Here is a 16,114-nt window from a genome sequence, read left to right as displayed (position 1 = left end):
AAGTGTGGCGTCTAAAAAATTAGCCAATGACTGTTCAGTAAGTCATAGAAGCTAAAGAGGTATATAAATTGAACATTTATGCGTTGATATGTACAAACTGACTGTGTCAAAACATTTTCAGATTTTGGTGTTTAACAGTTCGAACGCTCGAGTTATCTCAAGAGCGCAGTTATACAGTTTAAAGAGGCAAGCTATATGTAAACAAAAGTTAAGACAACATTTTTGAAATTTTGATGTTTTAAACTTTTTTAAGACACGAAAACACTAATGAAAGTTCCCGGTCACTGATTTTCAGACAAGTGTCCTACTGGTTAAAAGAAGAAATACATATATAATCATTTCTATCATATTGTTGTCCTTTTTTTTTTTGGCTTGTGTACTACTAAAGGGGCATTCCACTCCAGAAGGGGGTGGTGTTTTCCAATAGATAATGTGTCAATGAATACATAACCAGACGAAATTTGTTGAATTCACCTTGGGATGAATTGCGCGATGTTTGTTCTGTAAAACAATATGACACTCACTAAACCCATGCAGACCCTACCCATGCATTCCTTATACGCATAGACACTTTGTTTATCGTGCATATTTTCGGAATTAATGAGGATCGCTAAGTACACCGAGAAAGCACATTGCTCATAAGATTGCAAAGAACACATAACAAAACGAGATTTTTTAGCGATCCTGAAATTAGATTTGTAACCTTTTCTAAAAGTTTTGCATTGTATTTAGCCAAAGGATTAATTCAATTAGAGGGTACCTTGGGAGTTTAGTAGAAGACTTTATGCTTTTGAGGCAAGTGGAGCAACTGGGTACTTTATCGTATAATGTGAAGAAGAATGCATTTATTACTTCCTAAAAGTAATATCTATCGGAAAATAACACTCCCGTGTGGAGTGGAATGCCCCTTCAAGCAGGGTATGGCCTGCATAGCAGACACTATAGCGTTTTCAGGGATTAAAGGCGCAGCCAACACGTACAGAGAAAGTTTGAAGTACACAGTTAAGGTGGTATCTCCCTGCACTTTGGGCAACGGTTAGCGGGGTTAATAGATCCGAATGGCTCAACGAATTTCAGTAATAAAGAATGAATTTTCTTACATTTGTGTAGTTTGTTGTCTGCTAAGTCATACTTTTACGTATTGCGCAATATCAAAATCACTTGAAACAAGAGTCTGAAACTCAAACCTGCATGAAATATTTTGTATTGTGATGGTGCGTATGGTGTGTTGTGGGGTTGACATGGTTTGATGTTTGTGAAAATTATTCCACCATTGTTCTTTTATACCTACCTATGGTAAAATTTGAGGTCCAAAACCACACCTTTGTAATGACCTCACCATTTCCTTTTCATTTCCTATTGTTACACCTACACCTGGCACATATCTCTAATGTGTATATAAATGCATGGTTCATTTCACACAGGGATGGTCACAGTTACTCTTTCTACTAGTTGTGGATCTGTGCAGCCATCGGCGTTATATCCCTAATGTGTATGTAGTGATTCACCCCGCACACAGTGGTGATAGGGGTGCCTAGTTGCCCAGCTGGCTTGCTCTAGATAGTATTCAGTTATCAGTTATTGGGACCAATCTACTGTTAAAAAGGGGTGTAATTTTTTTTTCAAACGAACGACAAAACTGCAGCAAACTTCTAATGCACAATGGCTTACAATATCTAACCCCACAGCAAACATGATCGCAATCCATCCAGAGGTCCTAAAGTATCGGTCCGGAATCACACACTCCAAATCGTGATCCCTACCAAAAACATTTCCTGTTTTTTTTAAAGCAGGTAAATAATAAAAAATCTGTGAAAATAACATAAGAGTGCCGCAGTGAACGTACTCCTGTGTGTTTTGATGCTTTCTTTACTCATGTTTGTTTACACCTTTGCATGATATTGCATATGAAGTCAGTGTTAACACAAATCAAATTTTGGTCACAGTAAGGCAACAGAGTGATCGCATTTATTTATGTATATTTAATATCAAGGTACAAAATACAGTAGAAGATATGGCGGAACAGTTGTTTCTTTTCAGAAGACACCTTTTCAAGGCCGCCATACACGCTATTCGAATAGAAGACGGTGCTAACAACTAAAAGATCACACAGAATGTGTTTTGGAAGGTAAAAAAACGTCTACTGCACCACAAATTGGCAATATCGAAAACTGAAGATCGTTAAGACGGTTTGTACATTTTACATTACCAACATTACAAACGCTTTGTGTGAAATTAAAGGTTATCATACAATAAAATCTCAATGTTTATCATGTTACACTTTGCTTCTGACACTAGAAATACAATTGTCTAATGTCTCAATACAATATAATTATACTTACCAAACCATATAGGCCTGGCTATTTAATGTTGAAAAAAATATTTACGCAAAATAAACAGTTGCAGCAACAGTTGGAAATTCTGATGCGGTCTGTTATCGAAAACAGTAGGCTCCTCCCGTTTTAAGTGTTCCTTAACCTTACACTCCAGTGGTCACAACTGAAGCAATTACTGTCGTATTGATGTCAACTGACACCGTTTACAGTTTGGCATTATATAACAGACACTAGCAAAATAAAACTAACTATAAGCTTCAAGTAATTCACCCCCGACCGCTAAAGGTGGTATCTCACTGCACTTTGGGTACTTGTGCGGCACTGCGGAGTTCGAAATATACTAAACCTAGCTACAACGCACAACATACAACTCGAATTCCGGAGATAAAGAACGAATGCTCTTACTTTTTGTGTATTTTGTTGTCATCTAAGGGCTACAATAGATTTCTTTTTCTTGGATCAGCCGAAACGCTTAGATCAACGTAATTGTCACAAACTGTCTATACTTTAAGTTAAACATCAACGGCTGGCATCTGTATAGCGGCGGGATGTACCTGTTGTGGCGGGACGAGACGTCGCCAGAGACGGACCGCTCCGTTCATGAGACTGTTCCACACCACCCTCCTCAGCGCCGGCAATCGGAAGGCGTACACGAGAGGATTCACGATGGGAGACAACCACAAGACGACAAGAAACACGAACCGAAACTGCAAATTGATGCCTATGCTGACCAAACTTTCCCAGCTATTGTAGATGGAGACCAGTACTGTCACTTGCCACCACAGAAACAGAAGCCAGGTGATAAGGAATACGACTATAATGACGAGAACGCTTCTTGCCTTTTTCTGTGCGGAGATGATGTGCTGCTGGTTCATATGGACGCACCCGACATGCTGTTGATGGTTCCCGTTCGCAGCTATGTTCAGCCGTCGCCTGAGCGTCACGAAGACACGGGCGTTCGTGAACACCACCACGACAACCCCTGCCGCACACAGAACCGTCATGAACACGATGAAGCTCCCCTCTACAGCGCCGAGGAAGCACCTATCGTTGCTGGTGTTCGTCCCTTTACAGTTCCATCCCATCATCGGGGAGAAGCAGAGCAGAGCGGCGGACACCCAAGCTCCTGCCACCGCCACCAGTACGTGCCCGCTGCCCACGGTGCCGTGGTAGAAAATGGGGTGCTGGACGGAAACATACCGGTCCACGGACAGAAGTACCAGCCCGGTCAGAGATAGGATCACGGGGAAGTGCAGTACCGTGACTATAAAGACAATAAACATTCGGTACGTCACAGTTTCCGTAAGCTCGAGCATGACATTGCCTACAATGTTGGTCATGATATCGGTTACTGCAAGATTTGCGATCAAGTAGTACAGCGGTTTGTTTTGCTGTAACTTAGCAACGCCGAAGACAACGAGGCCGTTGAGAAGGACACAAAGAAAACTTGAGAAAATCGTCAAGACTTCCCTGCCGGGAAAGGCAAACGGACCCCAGCCCGAAGAGTTCCCGCAGATCTTCACCACAGTCCCGAATGTCACGTTCTCACTCAGGCCGTTTTCCGCAAACCATTCGAAGCATCGTCCCGTGGTGTTAGGAGGAGCGGCTAGAGCCGACCCGTTGAGGGTAGCGCTGAGATTTGTCTCCATTTTTCGTTAGATGTTCACGCAGTTGCAACAACCCTGTATATAACAATAACAATGACAGCTTGGTCGAATGCCTGTTGTCTTGCCAAGTCTGTAAATGAGGTGGTCTGGAGGTTGCATTGGATAGAAGAAAATGGCCGTGGAGGGGTAACCGCTGCTCTTGTCCGTCTCCTTTCCAAAACACTCTGATGAGAGACGCTCAGGCAGTAGTTAACTCCAAAACAGTCAACACATGCCCGTCTTAAGCTCCCCTCTTGGTCGAGGACAAAGAGTAAGAAGCGAGGTCAATACGTTTAGACCTCAAATGAGCACATCCTAGTCCGGAGAATCGGTGACAAGCTCTTCTTGACTACCAAAATCTCTTCAATCTATCCTAAAATCTTCCCATACCACCTGACAGTAGTAGCCTTGCAATGAAAACTGAAACTGCTGGCCGAGAGCCTTTTCTTCCTTCTCATTAATCTCTACCACAATCTCTATGCCCACTGCAGAGACTCAATACACATCAGAGGATAAGCCTAAGCGATTAATGACGCAAATGCGTGAAACACCAAAGAAAATGAGACGGACAAATTGCGCTATTTTGATACTATTGTAACACATTCGTTGCTAGGAGAGATTATAAAACATGTTTGATGTTAGTCCATGATGGAATCGTCACAGTGGGGAACCAAGATTGTATAGATTAGACTGGCTTTTCTCCAGATGTGACCGCTTTTCATCTTGCCGAAATGACACGGAAAGTAGAACATTATATTGCTGTTATGATGATGATCAGGTAGATTAAACATAAACCTCGTTTTGCGTATGACGCGTTTCCAGGATCCTGTATCTTAAGGTCCCCTCTCACTGGACGTGGGGCACGCTTGCGGCATTGCTGCGTTCGTTCACTGCGGTACTGTTGTGTTAATTTCGCCGATTTTGTCTTGCACTCACACTGACGTGCGGCACTGTTGCGTTTCTAGACTAAATGAACATGTTATTGACAATTGCAACGTTGTCAATTTATGAAAAATCACCGGAAAATGATGAGAATGCCCAAAATGAGATTTATATTGAAAAGATTTCCCTTATGATAATGAACTATATGATACATATGCTACAGATAACCTTGAAAAACTTTTACAGTAAAAGAAATGACCCGAATGAACGGACATGAACCATATACCAGATTTGACTCGACGTGTACGTTTTGCACCATGTAACGCTATGTGTAATGATGTATATTTATATGTTTATTAAGCTACTTGATGTATAATCACCAATTTTGCAATTTTTTAAAATGAAAATGCTTGATATTTCATACTTTTTTTTGTATGACGCGGAGTATTTTCATTGTCGGCGGATGGCTTGCCAGCCTATCGATGATGTCTAAGTCTATCATATTTGTAAAAAGTGAGAAAAATATGGCCCAAGGGTCCGAATGACTGCAATTTTGTATTTTATCGGCGGCAGGCTACCAGCAATTATTACACTGCTTGTAACGTTATAACGCAAACTCAAAAACAAACGTTATCATCTAACATAAATAATTTCTTTTTGAACGTTGTACGATAATTTTTTTCTCTACATCCGTAGGTTGATCGATAAACCAGTTACTTAATTTTTTTGTTTTCAAGTATAAAATACTGACCTACTTTCTATTGAATAAATCAAAAGATGTATTTTCAAGTTAACTCTGAATACGGATACAAGGTAAGTTTTGTGGAATTCGCAATGCTGTAACTGGATCGAAAACCGCTGTTAAGTATTAGAAATGCATCTAAACTAGCTTTTCGGTGATAAAAGGATGTTTACTTTTGGTTTTATTCTTGGTGTAAAATAGGCAAAATATATCCTTGATACTGTTTGGGGTGTGGTGGTGGCACTGTGGGAGCATTATTGGGGCACTGTTGGGGCATCTTGCCACTTGCGTTATTTTTAAACTTTTTAAAAAACGTCGCGCTTGCAACCGGCACTTCTAGGTTTGCTTGCGGCACCTCTAGGTTTCGTGGGGGCACCTCTAGGTTCCGTGGGGGTACATCTGCGTTTTCGAACGCAGCAATGCCGCAAGCGTGCCCCACGTCAAGTGAGAGGGGACCTTTACGCAGGTGCAAGACAGAGTTATCTTGCCCTATGGCTATGATTGACGTGTATGGCCTAGTTTTGCTCTTTGTGGTTTCATAAGCTCGCCAAAATTGAAGCGTCTGTAGTCCAGTAGGTAGCAACCCCGCCTGGAACTAGAAGCAGCAAAGTCTTCTTTGTCATGACTAGTAAAAAAGTATCTCTTCAGTGAGATATACTAGCGATAAACTGGTTCAATATAGCCGTACCAGACGACCAATTTAGAATCAGACTGGTAACTGTATTTTGTCATTTATTTTAGGGATGTTTGAATGAAAATGACAAGATTTACTGCCTTGCTGTCAAAATGGGCCAACGTTGGCCTTGAAAACACACCCCAACCAATTCAAATGGTACAAACGCTTAATGTTGTGTAAACCAGATGAAAGCACAAATGGGATCAGCATGTAATTATGATTTGATCCTCTTATAGGTGTAAGCGGACTGTATTCCGATCTTAGGACCCCCCAACTCTGATAGGATAGAAACAGAAAAGTGGGTGTTATTTTTCAAATAGATGATACATCAATGAGATTCAACAGGCATTTTGCAGAATTCAAAATATCCATGAAAACTTTACCTATGCATGTATATATACTTCATTTCAGCGTTAATTGTCTGGGCTGCTGCAGTATTAACAAACCGAGGCAACCTATAGCTAGACCCTACCAAGTGACTACATTGTTGAGGGTTCGTATCGCTATCTAATAGGTGCGGATATACAAACGCTTTGATAGCAAAACTGCCCCTGGCAAATGATTTTCCCTATTATACGACGTAGTCAGTATGGCAGTGGCTAGAGGCAACCAATTTGAAATCAAAGATCAAAGAGCACATATACATGACAAGGCGATTTCTTTTCTCGTCTCCCAGAAAATTATTTTCCTAACCTAACTTTTTTGACGCCTTGTCAGGCACATAGTTACCAGCCTTTAGCTGGGATTGCTTTTAGAGGGGAGTTTGATAGAATAAATAATATTTTTTGCTCGTGGGCTATTGAGTGGAATACTGTATGTATTTTTACTTACAATGACGTTGTTGTTTTTGCTTCTGAAAACAGCTGATATTAACTTAACTGATAAATGTTTGCTGTAAAACTTGACGTTTTCCGAGATTAATCTTTTACCATGATTCCAGACAATAAAATCACATAAAGGACGCAATAGTGGCGTCATATTACTTCAATTTTTGTTTTGATTGGCTACAATGACTTGATTTTATTGATGACATCCTCTGGACACCCCAAAACTAATTCTGAGGAATATTAAGCCACAAAAATGCTGCTACAAGATGCGACTAAACATCCAGTCCCTTATTTCCCAGGCGTGTTTTGTTTTATAATCAACTTCAGTAAGCCCAAAAGGAACAATCATCGAAGTTTCAATAATGTTTGCTATTGCTTCATAATGTTTTAACAAGGGTATTGCAGCCCTATATGCACGTACGAAGTGCCGTTATACCATGGGGAGCAGATCCTCTGACAAGCATAAAATTCTGGTTGACCTACGATGGTATTGGGTTAATTTTAACTGCAAGTTCAACTCAATTCAGTTCACCCGCCCCGAGCTGTATATGGTGTCATAGCGCCTGGGTCTTTGCTAAAACCACCCAATAAACCACCGACTGAGCGAAGGTGTCGGTGTCGATTCATTTTTTTAATAATTTTTTTTACCATTTAACGCTAAAACCCCGTGAAAATGGATTGAAAACGTTCACATGGATGTTTTCTGTAAGAAAATACCAAGTAGTGACATCCAAGTGAAAATAAGCTGGTTACAATTTTAATCATGATACATGTACCATCGAAGTGGTAAACATTCGCTAAGTAGAGAATTATCAAGAAATTTAGTCTGTGTACCTGATCAAAATAATCATTAAGAGTGGTTAAGTTGAGTTAAGATAAACAAATCTATTTACAATATTATTGTTATCTATGAACCAAACAAAGCTCACAAAATCAGACTTTCCTGGTTTGATTATTTTGATACACCCATTCTTTGGAAATCAGTTTTTATAAACCTTGTAAAATCTACATACATCGTAGTTTAAGATACCTTTAGTTCCGTCAGCTATGTAGATATTTGCCTGCAAACAGGATGCCACGAATCTGGAACTGTTCATTTTGCAACCTCCATGAGGACAGCTATGTACATTTTTTCATGAATGTATTTATGTTTTCCCCTACTAGAGAAAAGTGTGGGAATGGTTATTACAGGAATGTGGGTTAAATATCCATTTAACCAGTTTTATTATTGTTTTGGAGTCCTATCAGCGAGTCTTCTGGTCTGCTACAGTGGTTAAGGAGGCAGAGGAGGAGCGACACCCGACAAAAGTCAAGTAAGTCAAGTCAATCAGCAAATCCATCATCTGTAGCAAATAGTACAACTTTATCAGGCAAAATTTTTATTTTTTTGTCAAGAACTTCTAAAAGGTTAAATTTCAACTCCTTCCAAAAGCTAGTACTCACATGTATTATTTTATGAAAAGACAGAATATTTTGTTGCGTCTTGGAGAGGCACCGGGGTAACTGGCGATCTTTATGTAACACTTAAGTTGCATTTTTTTTTTTACCACACCATGTTATCATTTATCAATTTTCTCTGTAACACATCCGCAAAGGGAGGCTCCATTTCTTTGTGTTTGTAATGTCTGTATATTTTTGCCTATCTTAATGAAAAATGAATAAATACAAAAGGACACCATAATATAGAGTTGATATGTTTGTTGTAGGGAGTCATTGCTTCATAGCCTCCGGCCCCAGACCCTCCCCTGCAGCTGCTGGACCCTCCACCTCCTCGTACATCAGCTCTGTGTGACAGACAACGCAAGGCAATGAGGCTACGGATTAAAGAAGCAATCTACATCCGGGCTTTACAACCATCCCTGAACAGAGACGGTGGGCGCCATAGACTTCCTGCAACCTATAATCCACTGCTTACTGAGTCACGTGTTCTATCTGCATAACGTGACGTCACGACAGCAGTGGATTGTTCATTCCTTGACAAAGACTGATGCTGTGCAGTCGAAAATTTGGGTGAGTCCAATTTTGGTGTTGGAAATTACAGGTCAACTATTTCAAGAATGACTTCTACCAACACAGGTGAACTTTCAAGTTAACGGATTATGATGTTAAATGACAGTTATTCAGAGGGTTTTCAAGAAAAAAATTGCAAGGGAAGTACTGCAATTGAGCCGAGCCACCAAGTGGGGGAGATAGGAGTCTCTCTACTGGGGTGTGGACCTTTTGATAATTCTAAAAAAATGGAGTGTTCCATGGCTTCCTAGGGGCCAAAACGAAATCCCTATAACTTCATCTTGAGTTAAAGGTGCGAAGACACAAACACAACCACAAATAATAAGTACCATAGTTGGAGGTGACCCTCCTTTCTGATTATAGCAGAGTGCCAGACATGTACATTAAAGGTCATTTTCATTGAGTGTTAAAACATCTTAAACGATTTCAATGTAAATTGAACACGATGCATTTAAAACGACTTACTTTTTCACTCTGCAATGTGTTTAAGCTGAATACTAGACGGCGATGCACCAGATCTCACTACCTACTGACCCTAATTTTCTGGACTGTCACTGGAAACACAATTTCTTTCTTAGGCCTAACCAACTTACTTCTCCACTCCGCAATGTTCAGTTCCTTCTTCTCAAAGGAGTCGTCGTATGCGGCTGCGGTCGGCTCGTCGGTGGGGTTGTGGTAATGCCGCATGTACGGGTGCTCCAGGGCCTGCTCTGCTGTCAGTCGCTTGTCTGTGTCCAAGATCAGCATCTTGTCCAACAGGTCAACAGCTGGAGTGGGAGGGGGGCAGGACAGCGAGGTTAATAAGTCGCTTAATGGTTTAGACTGTGCATGCAATTGTGTGAATTGTGGGTAATATGTACTAGTCGCCAGAGACAAAAACAGAGTACGCTCCAAGCAGAGGCTAGACTCCGGTTGTTTTTTTTACATTTTTTACTCATTTTATCGGGCTTTCTATTTTGTAATGTTTCTTGCGTTGGGAGGCCTCAAAGTCAAGAAACATTACAAAACTAAAAAAAACAACTGCCGGAGCCTAACCTCTGCTTGGGGAGTATAAACATTGCACATCTGGACATGTGTGAAGCATGGGCTAGACAAGAACTGTTTACTGGTTAGGGAACTTTTTGCTTGCGTCATGTTTGCGTCGTTTGAAATGTGAAAAAAGCTTATTGATTATTAGTGAACTCTATGCTCACTTCAGTCAGTACATCCAAATTTTTTTGGCGACGCCTCAGGGGCGAGCCTAATGTTATAGTGTGCGACCGTTTGACAAAAATTCCCAAGATTCCACAGGTATGTGTGGAATTTTTTCAGGCATGCGTAGTAGAGCCATCTGAGTATTCCCTGGGGAATTTGTTTTGAAGACGGTTTTGTTCTGGTTGTCCTCCACAATCACATCGCATCACCCTGTCCACATTCTGGATAATAAAATTATGGGTAATGTGGGAAGGCAGGCAAAAAATTGCTATGGCAACCCATGTGCATATTGTGAATGGCTGTCACGGTAATCAGTAAGCTCGCCCTTGAGTTACCCAGAATTTTACAGTTTTATGCAAATGCTGTCTCCTAAATGGTACAGTCACTAATTCTATAGGCCTAAGTTGAAATCTCTTAACTGTAAAATGAGAGAATGATAAAATGAATAGTAAAATGAGAAACTGCAATCTGAGTCTCTGCCAGTAGCCTTAATTAGATGATTTAGAATTTTTCTTTTACACAACCAGTTAATCTCACCTTAGCTGATATTTTAATGCCTCTCAGACATCTTTCTCAGAGCTTGTGTTCTTTGAGATTATACGTGCGTGTTCACACTGCAAAAGCGCCACCTACATCGGCTACATATAGCAGCGAGAAGCAGAACTCCAGTTAGAAGCTCTGAGGAAGACGCCTGAAAGGCATTGAAACGTCAGCTAAGGTGAGATTAACCGGTTGTGTAAAAGAAAACTCCAATATCTTATGATCTACCAACCTGATGAAATTATTTTTGGAAGCCTTAATAGTTATTCCAATTGCTGCTTGGAGATCCTCTTTGTTAATACCGTAATCTCTGATTGTAGATTTGGGTAGATTCGCTCTAAACCCTTAGATGTTAAATATAGCTCACATCAAAAGCCAAACAACTACAGGGAGGGGGAAGCGACTGAGTCTAAAACACACCACCTTCTCTTCCTGGTTTTCAAAATGTGAGTGACGGAGAATAAATGACATCCATTGATCAATAATGTTCGAAATCAATAACTCTCCACTTGTGCAATATAACTGTTACGGGTTACATTGTAACTGTAACAGCATCTGTTCGCCCTAGGTCAGAAACATCATGATTGAGATCTACACCAGCCCAATTGCTCACTATGAGTGAGGACAGACTGACCCAATAGGCGAAGCAGGGGTTATACGAGGGCTGCTCGGGAGATTCCCTACCCCATTTGGGCCGGGATGGTTTGATCCGCTCACACTGCACACTCGCACATGTGGCGGTTTCTTTAACGTGCTTGGGGTGTTTCTATCCCCAAACACGGGACCTCCATTTAACATCCTATCCGACCTGAGTAAAGTAAGGAAAGTCGTGTGAAGTGCCTAATTCCCAAGGGCACAACATCGGTGACACGGCAGCAGGATTTGAACACGCGGGCCATGATGCTCTCTGCGCTCACCGTCCGGATTCGCTCCGCTAAAGTACCCACGGAAGTCCTTCTTCTGCCACTTGGGGAGCGACTCCACGTAGATTCGTGCCTGCAAAACACAGAAAAAAAGAAGATATGACATCTTCCATTGCTCTTAAATGATTTTTCAAATGCATGTCCACGTTACACATGTATCTCATGACAGACATTTCCGTCAGCACAATGCAATAAGCCATTACACAGTGTCGAGTGTGTGCGTGTGTGTGTGTACAATTAGGTGTATTTTGGGACCGAAACATATGGCAAACTCACAGCTCCTTGCAACAGCATTACTTTCAAGCTAAGCAGAAGCTAAAGTTAAACTCACAACACTCAAAACTTTCAAACAAAGTACTTACAGACTCCGAGCTGATTTTTTGCAGGAATTCTTGATCGGGCTTTCCCACCAGCTCCATGATTCTCTTCAACTGATCAATGTCTTTTGGAAAGGGTAAAGGGAAAAAACGCAAGAAACCGGCAGCACAAAGGGACACACGATGGAACAAAGGTCACATTTTAGAAAATGGAATTATGGTTAACGTAGGGGACAAGCGACATGTTACCATGGCAACCCGTGTTGCGGCACGTGCATACTTTGTAAACATCCTACTGTCAATATGATGTCATGAAAATAACTTTGCCCACCATTACCCAGAATTCTATATTTCCCAGCATGCCAAGTGTTATATATTGCCCAATGAGATTACTCCATGCATGCCACAGACGATAACACACAGAAGATGGGAAAACAAAGCAGTTGGCAACAAAAAAGTCATGAACCAAGTGCTCATGGCTCTGTGCAGTAATGTTTGCTCTTGTTGAACATTTAGCGCTGCAAGAGAGTAGCTGCCGCTGCCCTGAACAGCAACATCAATAAAGTGGACATAAGAATTTTCTTTTACACAACCAGTTTTTCTCACCTGCTGACGTTTCCATGTCTGTCAGACATCGAAACGTCAGCAGGTGAGAAGAACTAGTTGTGTAAAAGAAAATTCTTATGTCCTATGATCTATCAGCCTGATTAAATTATTTTCAGAAATCAATAAAGTGTGTAGGTGTCCATGTTGGTGTCCTTTATTTGCAATTCAGTGTACTGTAGCTGGAAAATTATTCTTATCTTTGAACTGATCAAATCAAATCAAGGCTGTTTTGTCATGAAAATATCTCTAGATGTCCAAAAACGGTACAAATCACTGCATGAACTCTATGTTGGTGTTCCTATATGACATCACATGAAAACGCTCTAGAGAATTTATCTATACATGGAGTGAAATAAAGTTGCTGGCATGAGTTTCACAGCTAACAAATTCAACACTACATGTAGTACTGGGAAAAATCTTTCTTTCACATTACCACATTGTGGCAAGTAGTGGCATTACGCCAAAGGAAAGGCTAAAACCTTGCCACCTGGTAACAATATTTAGGTGGTGAAACAAACAAGTCTATGTACGAAGCTATTTACAGAATAAAAACAGTCATGATGATTCCAACAACAGTAAATGATGCCCCCCTCCCCCCAACACAGAATGTAAGGTATTTGTCACATGTCTGCAGCTTGTCTTGCTGAGCTAGAAATGTTTACACTACGGTTGTTGGAAAGGATACGATCGGTTCCTGGAAAGAGGGCTTTCCCCATCAGCAGCTCAGCCATGATGCATCCTACAGACCAGATGTCAACTACATGCAACACAAACAGAAAATATGTCAACTACATGCAAACACAAACAGAAAATATGTCAACTACATGCAACACAAACAGAAAATATGTCAACTACATGCAAACACAAACGGCATAGATGCCGATTACATGCAACACAGACAGCAGAGATGTCAACTACATGCGACACAAAGAGCAGAGATGTCAACTACAATTTTTTGCAAAACAAACAGCAGAGATGTCAACTACATGCAATACAAACGGCACAGCATGCATAGGTGGAGCTGTCAATTATTCTGTAACTGTAAATCAACTTGAAGCTGTCAATTATATGTATAATTTAACTATCAACCACTGTCAATCGTATTGTGTGACTGTCAATCAGTCTGTGACCGTGAATCACATTATCAATCAATCTGTAGCTTTCAATCAACCTGTAAATATCGATAATTCTGTAGCTGTCAATTAATATGTAGCTTTCAAGCAATCTACAGTTGTCAATCTGTGGCTGTCAATCAATCTGTGGCTGTCAATCAATCTGCAGCTGTCAATCAATCTGCAGCTGTCAAACTGTGACTGTCAATCTGTCAATCAAGCTATAGCTCACAATTGATCTTTAACTGTTAATCTGTACATGTAGCTGTCACTGACAGCCACATGACAATGTCAGTCAATCTGTAGCTGTCAATCTGCCTGTAGCTGGCCATCAAACATAAGCTGTTTATCTGTAGCTTTATGGGGCATGTCTTTATGTCAGATCAATCAATTATCAATTCAACATACACACACTTTCCTATAACTAAGCCAACAGTTTTTGATAGCAGAGTAATCAGGAAGGAATGAGTGAAAGACAGGGAATCAGAAATGTTCCCGGGAAGAGAGGTCGTCCAGTGAGCAGCTAGATACACAGGTACATGTACTTTAAGGCTGGAAAAGTACAGAGTAGGAAGGAAACAGCAGTAGAAAAATGGTAAAACAGAACGGATTTTGGCTATTCAAAACCTGTAAAATCTAATGCTGGATTTTAAATAAAAATCATAAACTAAAACATCAATTATACATAAATGTTTATATATTGTTGTGTTTTCTTCTGTATTACAGAGGAAGAGAAAGAGGTCATCATTCAGATATAAACCAGATGAAAATACCCATTGTTTAGTAGTAGTGTACTGCTGCCCTAATCTCCAAGTAGATCATATGATAGCATAAGATAGTACAAAACTGGCCAAGGAGTGTAGTCAGTCAAGAGTTGTACATTTGCCAAAGTCACCAATAGGCCGTCTTCACCCCTCTGGCAGCTTTTGATACTATCTTAAGCTACCATCTGATCTGCTGGGAGAATAGTGTAAATGTAAAAAAAAAAAACTTTTGTGGTGGTTTAATGAGCCGTGTCTGTAAAGTGTAAATGTAAGATTTGGAAAAACAGCCTCGGTTTTTTCTCAGGGACTGTGTGCTAAGATGATGCCGTGTCTGTAAAGTGTAAAGTGTAAGATTTGGAAATAAGCCTCAGTTTTTTCAGGGCCTGTGTGCTAAGATGATGCCATGTCTGTAAAGGGTAAAGTGTAAGATTTGGAAAACAGCCCACGTTTTTATCATAGAGTGGTGAGTCATTGTTACAAGACTTTGTCAATTAACCGTGTCTGTACTGTAAAGCGTTGGAAGAAGCCTCTTTCGTTTCTCGGGGCATGCGTGCTTGTAATAAAAGCGTTGGAAAAGGCGTCCATAAAGTGTAAAGTGGAAAAGTTGAGATGTTCCCATTAATCTTTTTTTTTCGAGAGCGTAATTGATAAGCCTTAAGGTTTAGAAGAAAACCTCCTTTTATTTCCAGAGAGCACAATTCCCTTGGGTGCAGTAATGCTTTTTGCGTTTGGTCATTCGTGTGTGAGAGATTAGGTCATTGGTGTGTAAGATTATTTGTAAAGTTCTGAAATGGGTCATGTTTTTCTATGTCCGATTCCTTGCCAGTGCTGTATAGGCGACGCTCGCTACTGAATGACGGGCGATACCACCGAGCGAGCAGGCAGGTGGTTCTCATATCCAATTACAAAGGATGTCCTTATTGGTTATTTGGCCATCCTTTCACGATTTCTGCTGCCCCCTCTCCACCTCCCTTTCCCCACAAACACACCTGTTTTGTTGTAGTGCATCAAGTTCAGCATGATTTCTGCTGCCCCCCCCCCCACCACCTTCTTTTGCTCAAAAACACACCTGTTTTGTTGTAGTGTATCAAGTTCAGCATGATTTCTGCTGCCCCCCCTCCCCATCTTCCTTTCCCCACAAACACACCTGTTTTGTTGTAGTGCATCCAGTTCAGCATGATTTCTGCTGCCCCCCTCCCCACCTCCCTTTCCCCACAAACACACCTGTTTTGTTGTAGTGCATCAAGTTCAGCATGATTTCTGCTGCCCCCCTCCCCATCTCCCTTTCCCCAAAAACACACCTGTTCTGTTGTAGTGTAACAAGGTCAGCATTGATTTCTGCTGCCCCCCCACCCACCTTCCTTTTCCCAAAGACACACCTGTTTTGTTGTAATGCATTCAAGTTAAGCATGATTTTTGGTGGCCCCCTTCCCAACTTCCTTTTCCCAAAAAAAAAACTTTTTTGTTGGAGCGCATCAAGGTCAAAATAAATTCTGGTGGCCCCCTTCCAAACTTACCTTTTCCAAAAAAAAAAACTTT

General features: G+C 40.9%; 2 protein-coding genes across 2 annotated transcripts in view; both read right to left on the bottom strand.

The window, feature by feature from the left end:
- Positions 1-2,848: 2,848 nt before the first annotated feature.
- LOC118410515 (cannabinoid receptor 2-like) lies at positions 2,849-3,985 on the bottom strand. Its single transcript, XM_035812271.1, has one exon. It carries the CDS (start codon positions 3,983-3,985, stop codon positions 2,849-2,851), a length of 1,137 nt encoding a protein of 378 aa, XP_035668164.1.
- Positions 3,986-8,453: 4,468 nt separating this feature from the next.
- Positions 8,454-16,114, bottom strand: part of LOC118410513 (mitogen-activated protein kinase 14-like) — a 19,612-nt gene continuing 11,951 nt past the window's right edge. Inside the window, exons 6-11 of the mRNA XM_035812268.1 lie at positions 15,723-15,799; positions 13,385-13,456; positions 12,139-12,218; positions 11,771-11,849; positions 9,713-9,886; positions 8,454-8,893 (exon numbers count right to left, since the gene is read on the bottom strand). Of these exons, the coding sequence (XP_035668161.1) occupies positions 8,820-8,893; positions 9,713-9,886; positions 11,771-11,849; positions 12,139-12,218; positions 13,385-13,456; positions 15,723-15,799 (556 nt within the window). The 3' untranslated portion in view covers positions 8,454-8,819. The remainder of the gene's footprint in view (positions 8,894-9,712; positions 9,887-11,770; positions 11,850-12,138; positions 12,219-13,384; positions 13,457-15,722; positions 15,800-16,114) is intronic.

The sequence above is a fragment of the Branchiostoma floridae genome, chromosome 2, assembly GCF_000003815.2.
Source record: "Branchiostoma floridae strain S238N-H82 chromosome 2, Bfl_VNyyK, whole genome shotgun sequence".
Lineage (NCBI taxonomy): Eukaryota > Metazoa > Chordata > Leptocardii > Amphioxiformes > Branchiostomatidae > Branchiostoma > Branchiostoma floridae.
This window is presented reverse-complemented; position numbering and strand designations above follow the sequence as displayed.

Coding starts and splice junctions, on each gene's coding strand:
- LOC118410515 (XM_035812271.1), bottom strand. CDS start 3,985: ATGGAGACAAATCTCAGCGCTACCCTCAACGGGTCGGCTCTAGCCGCT.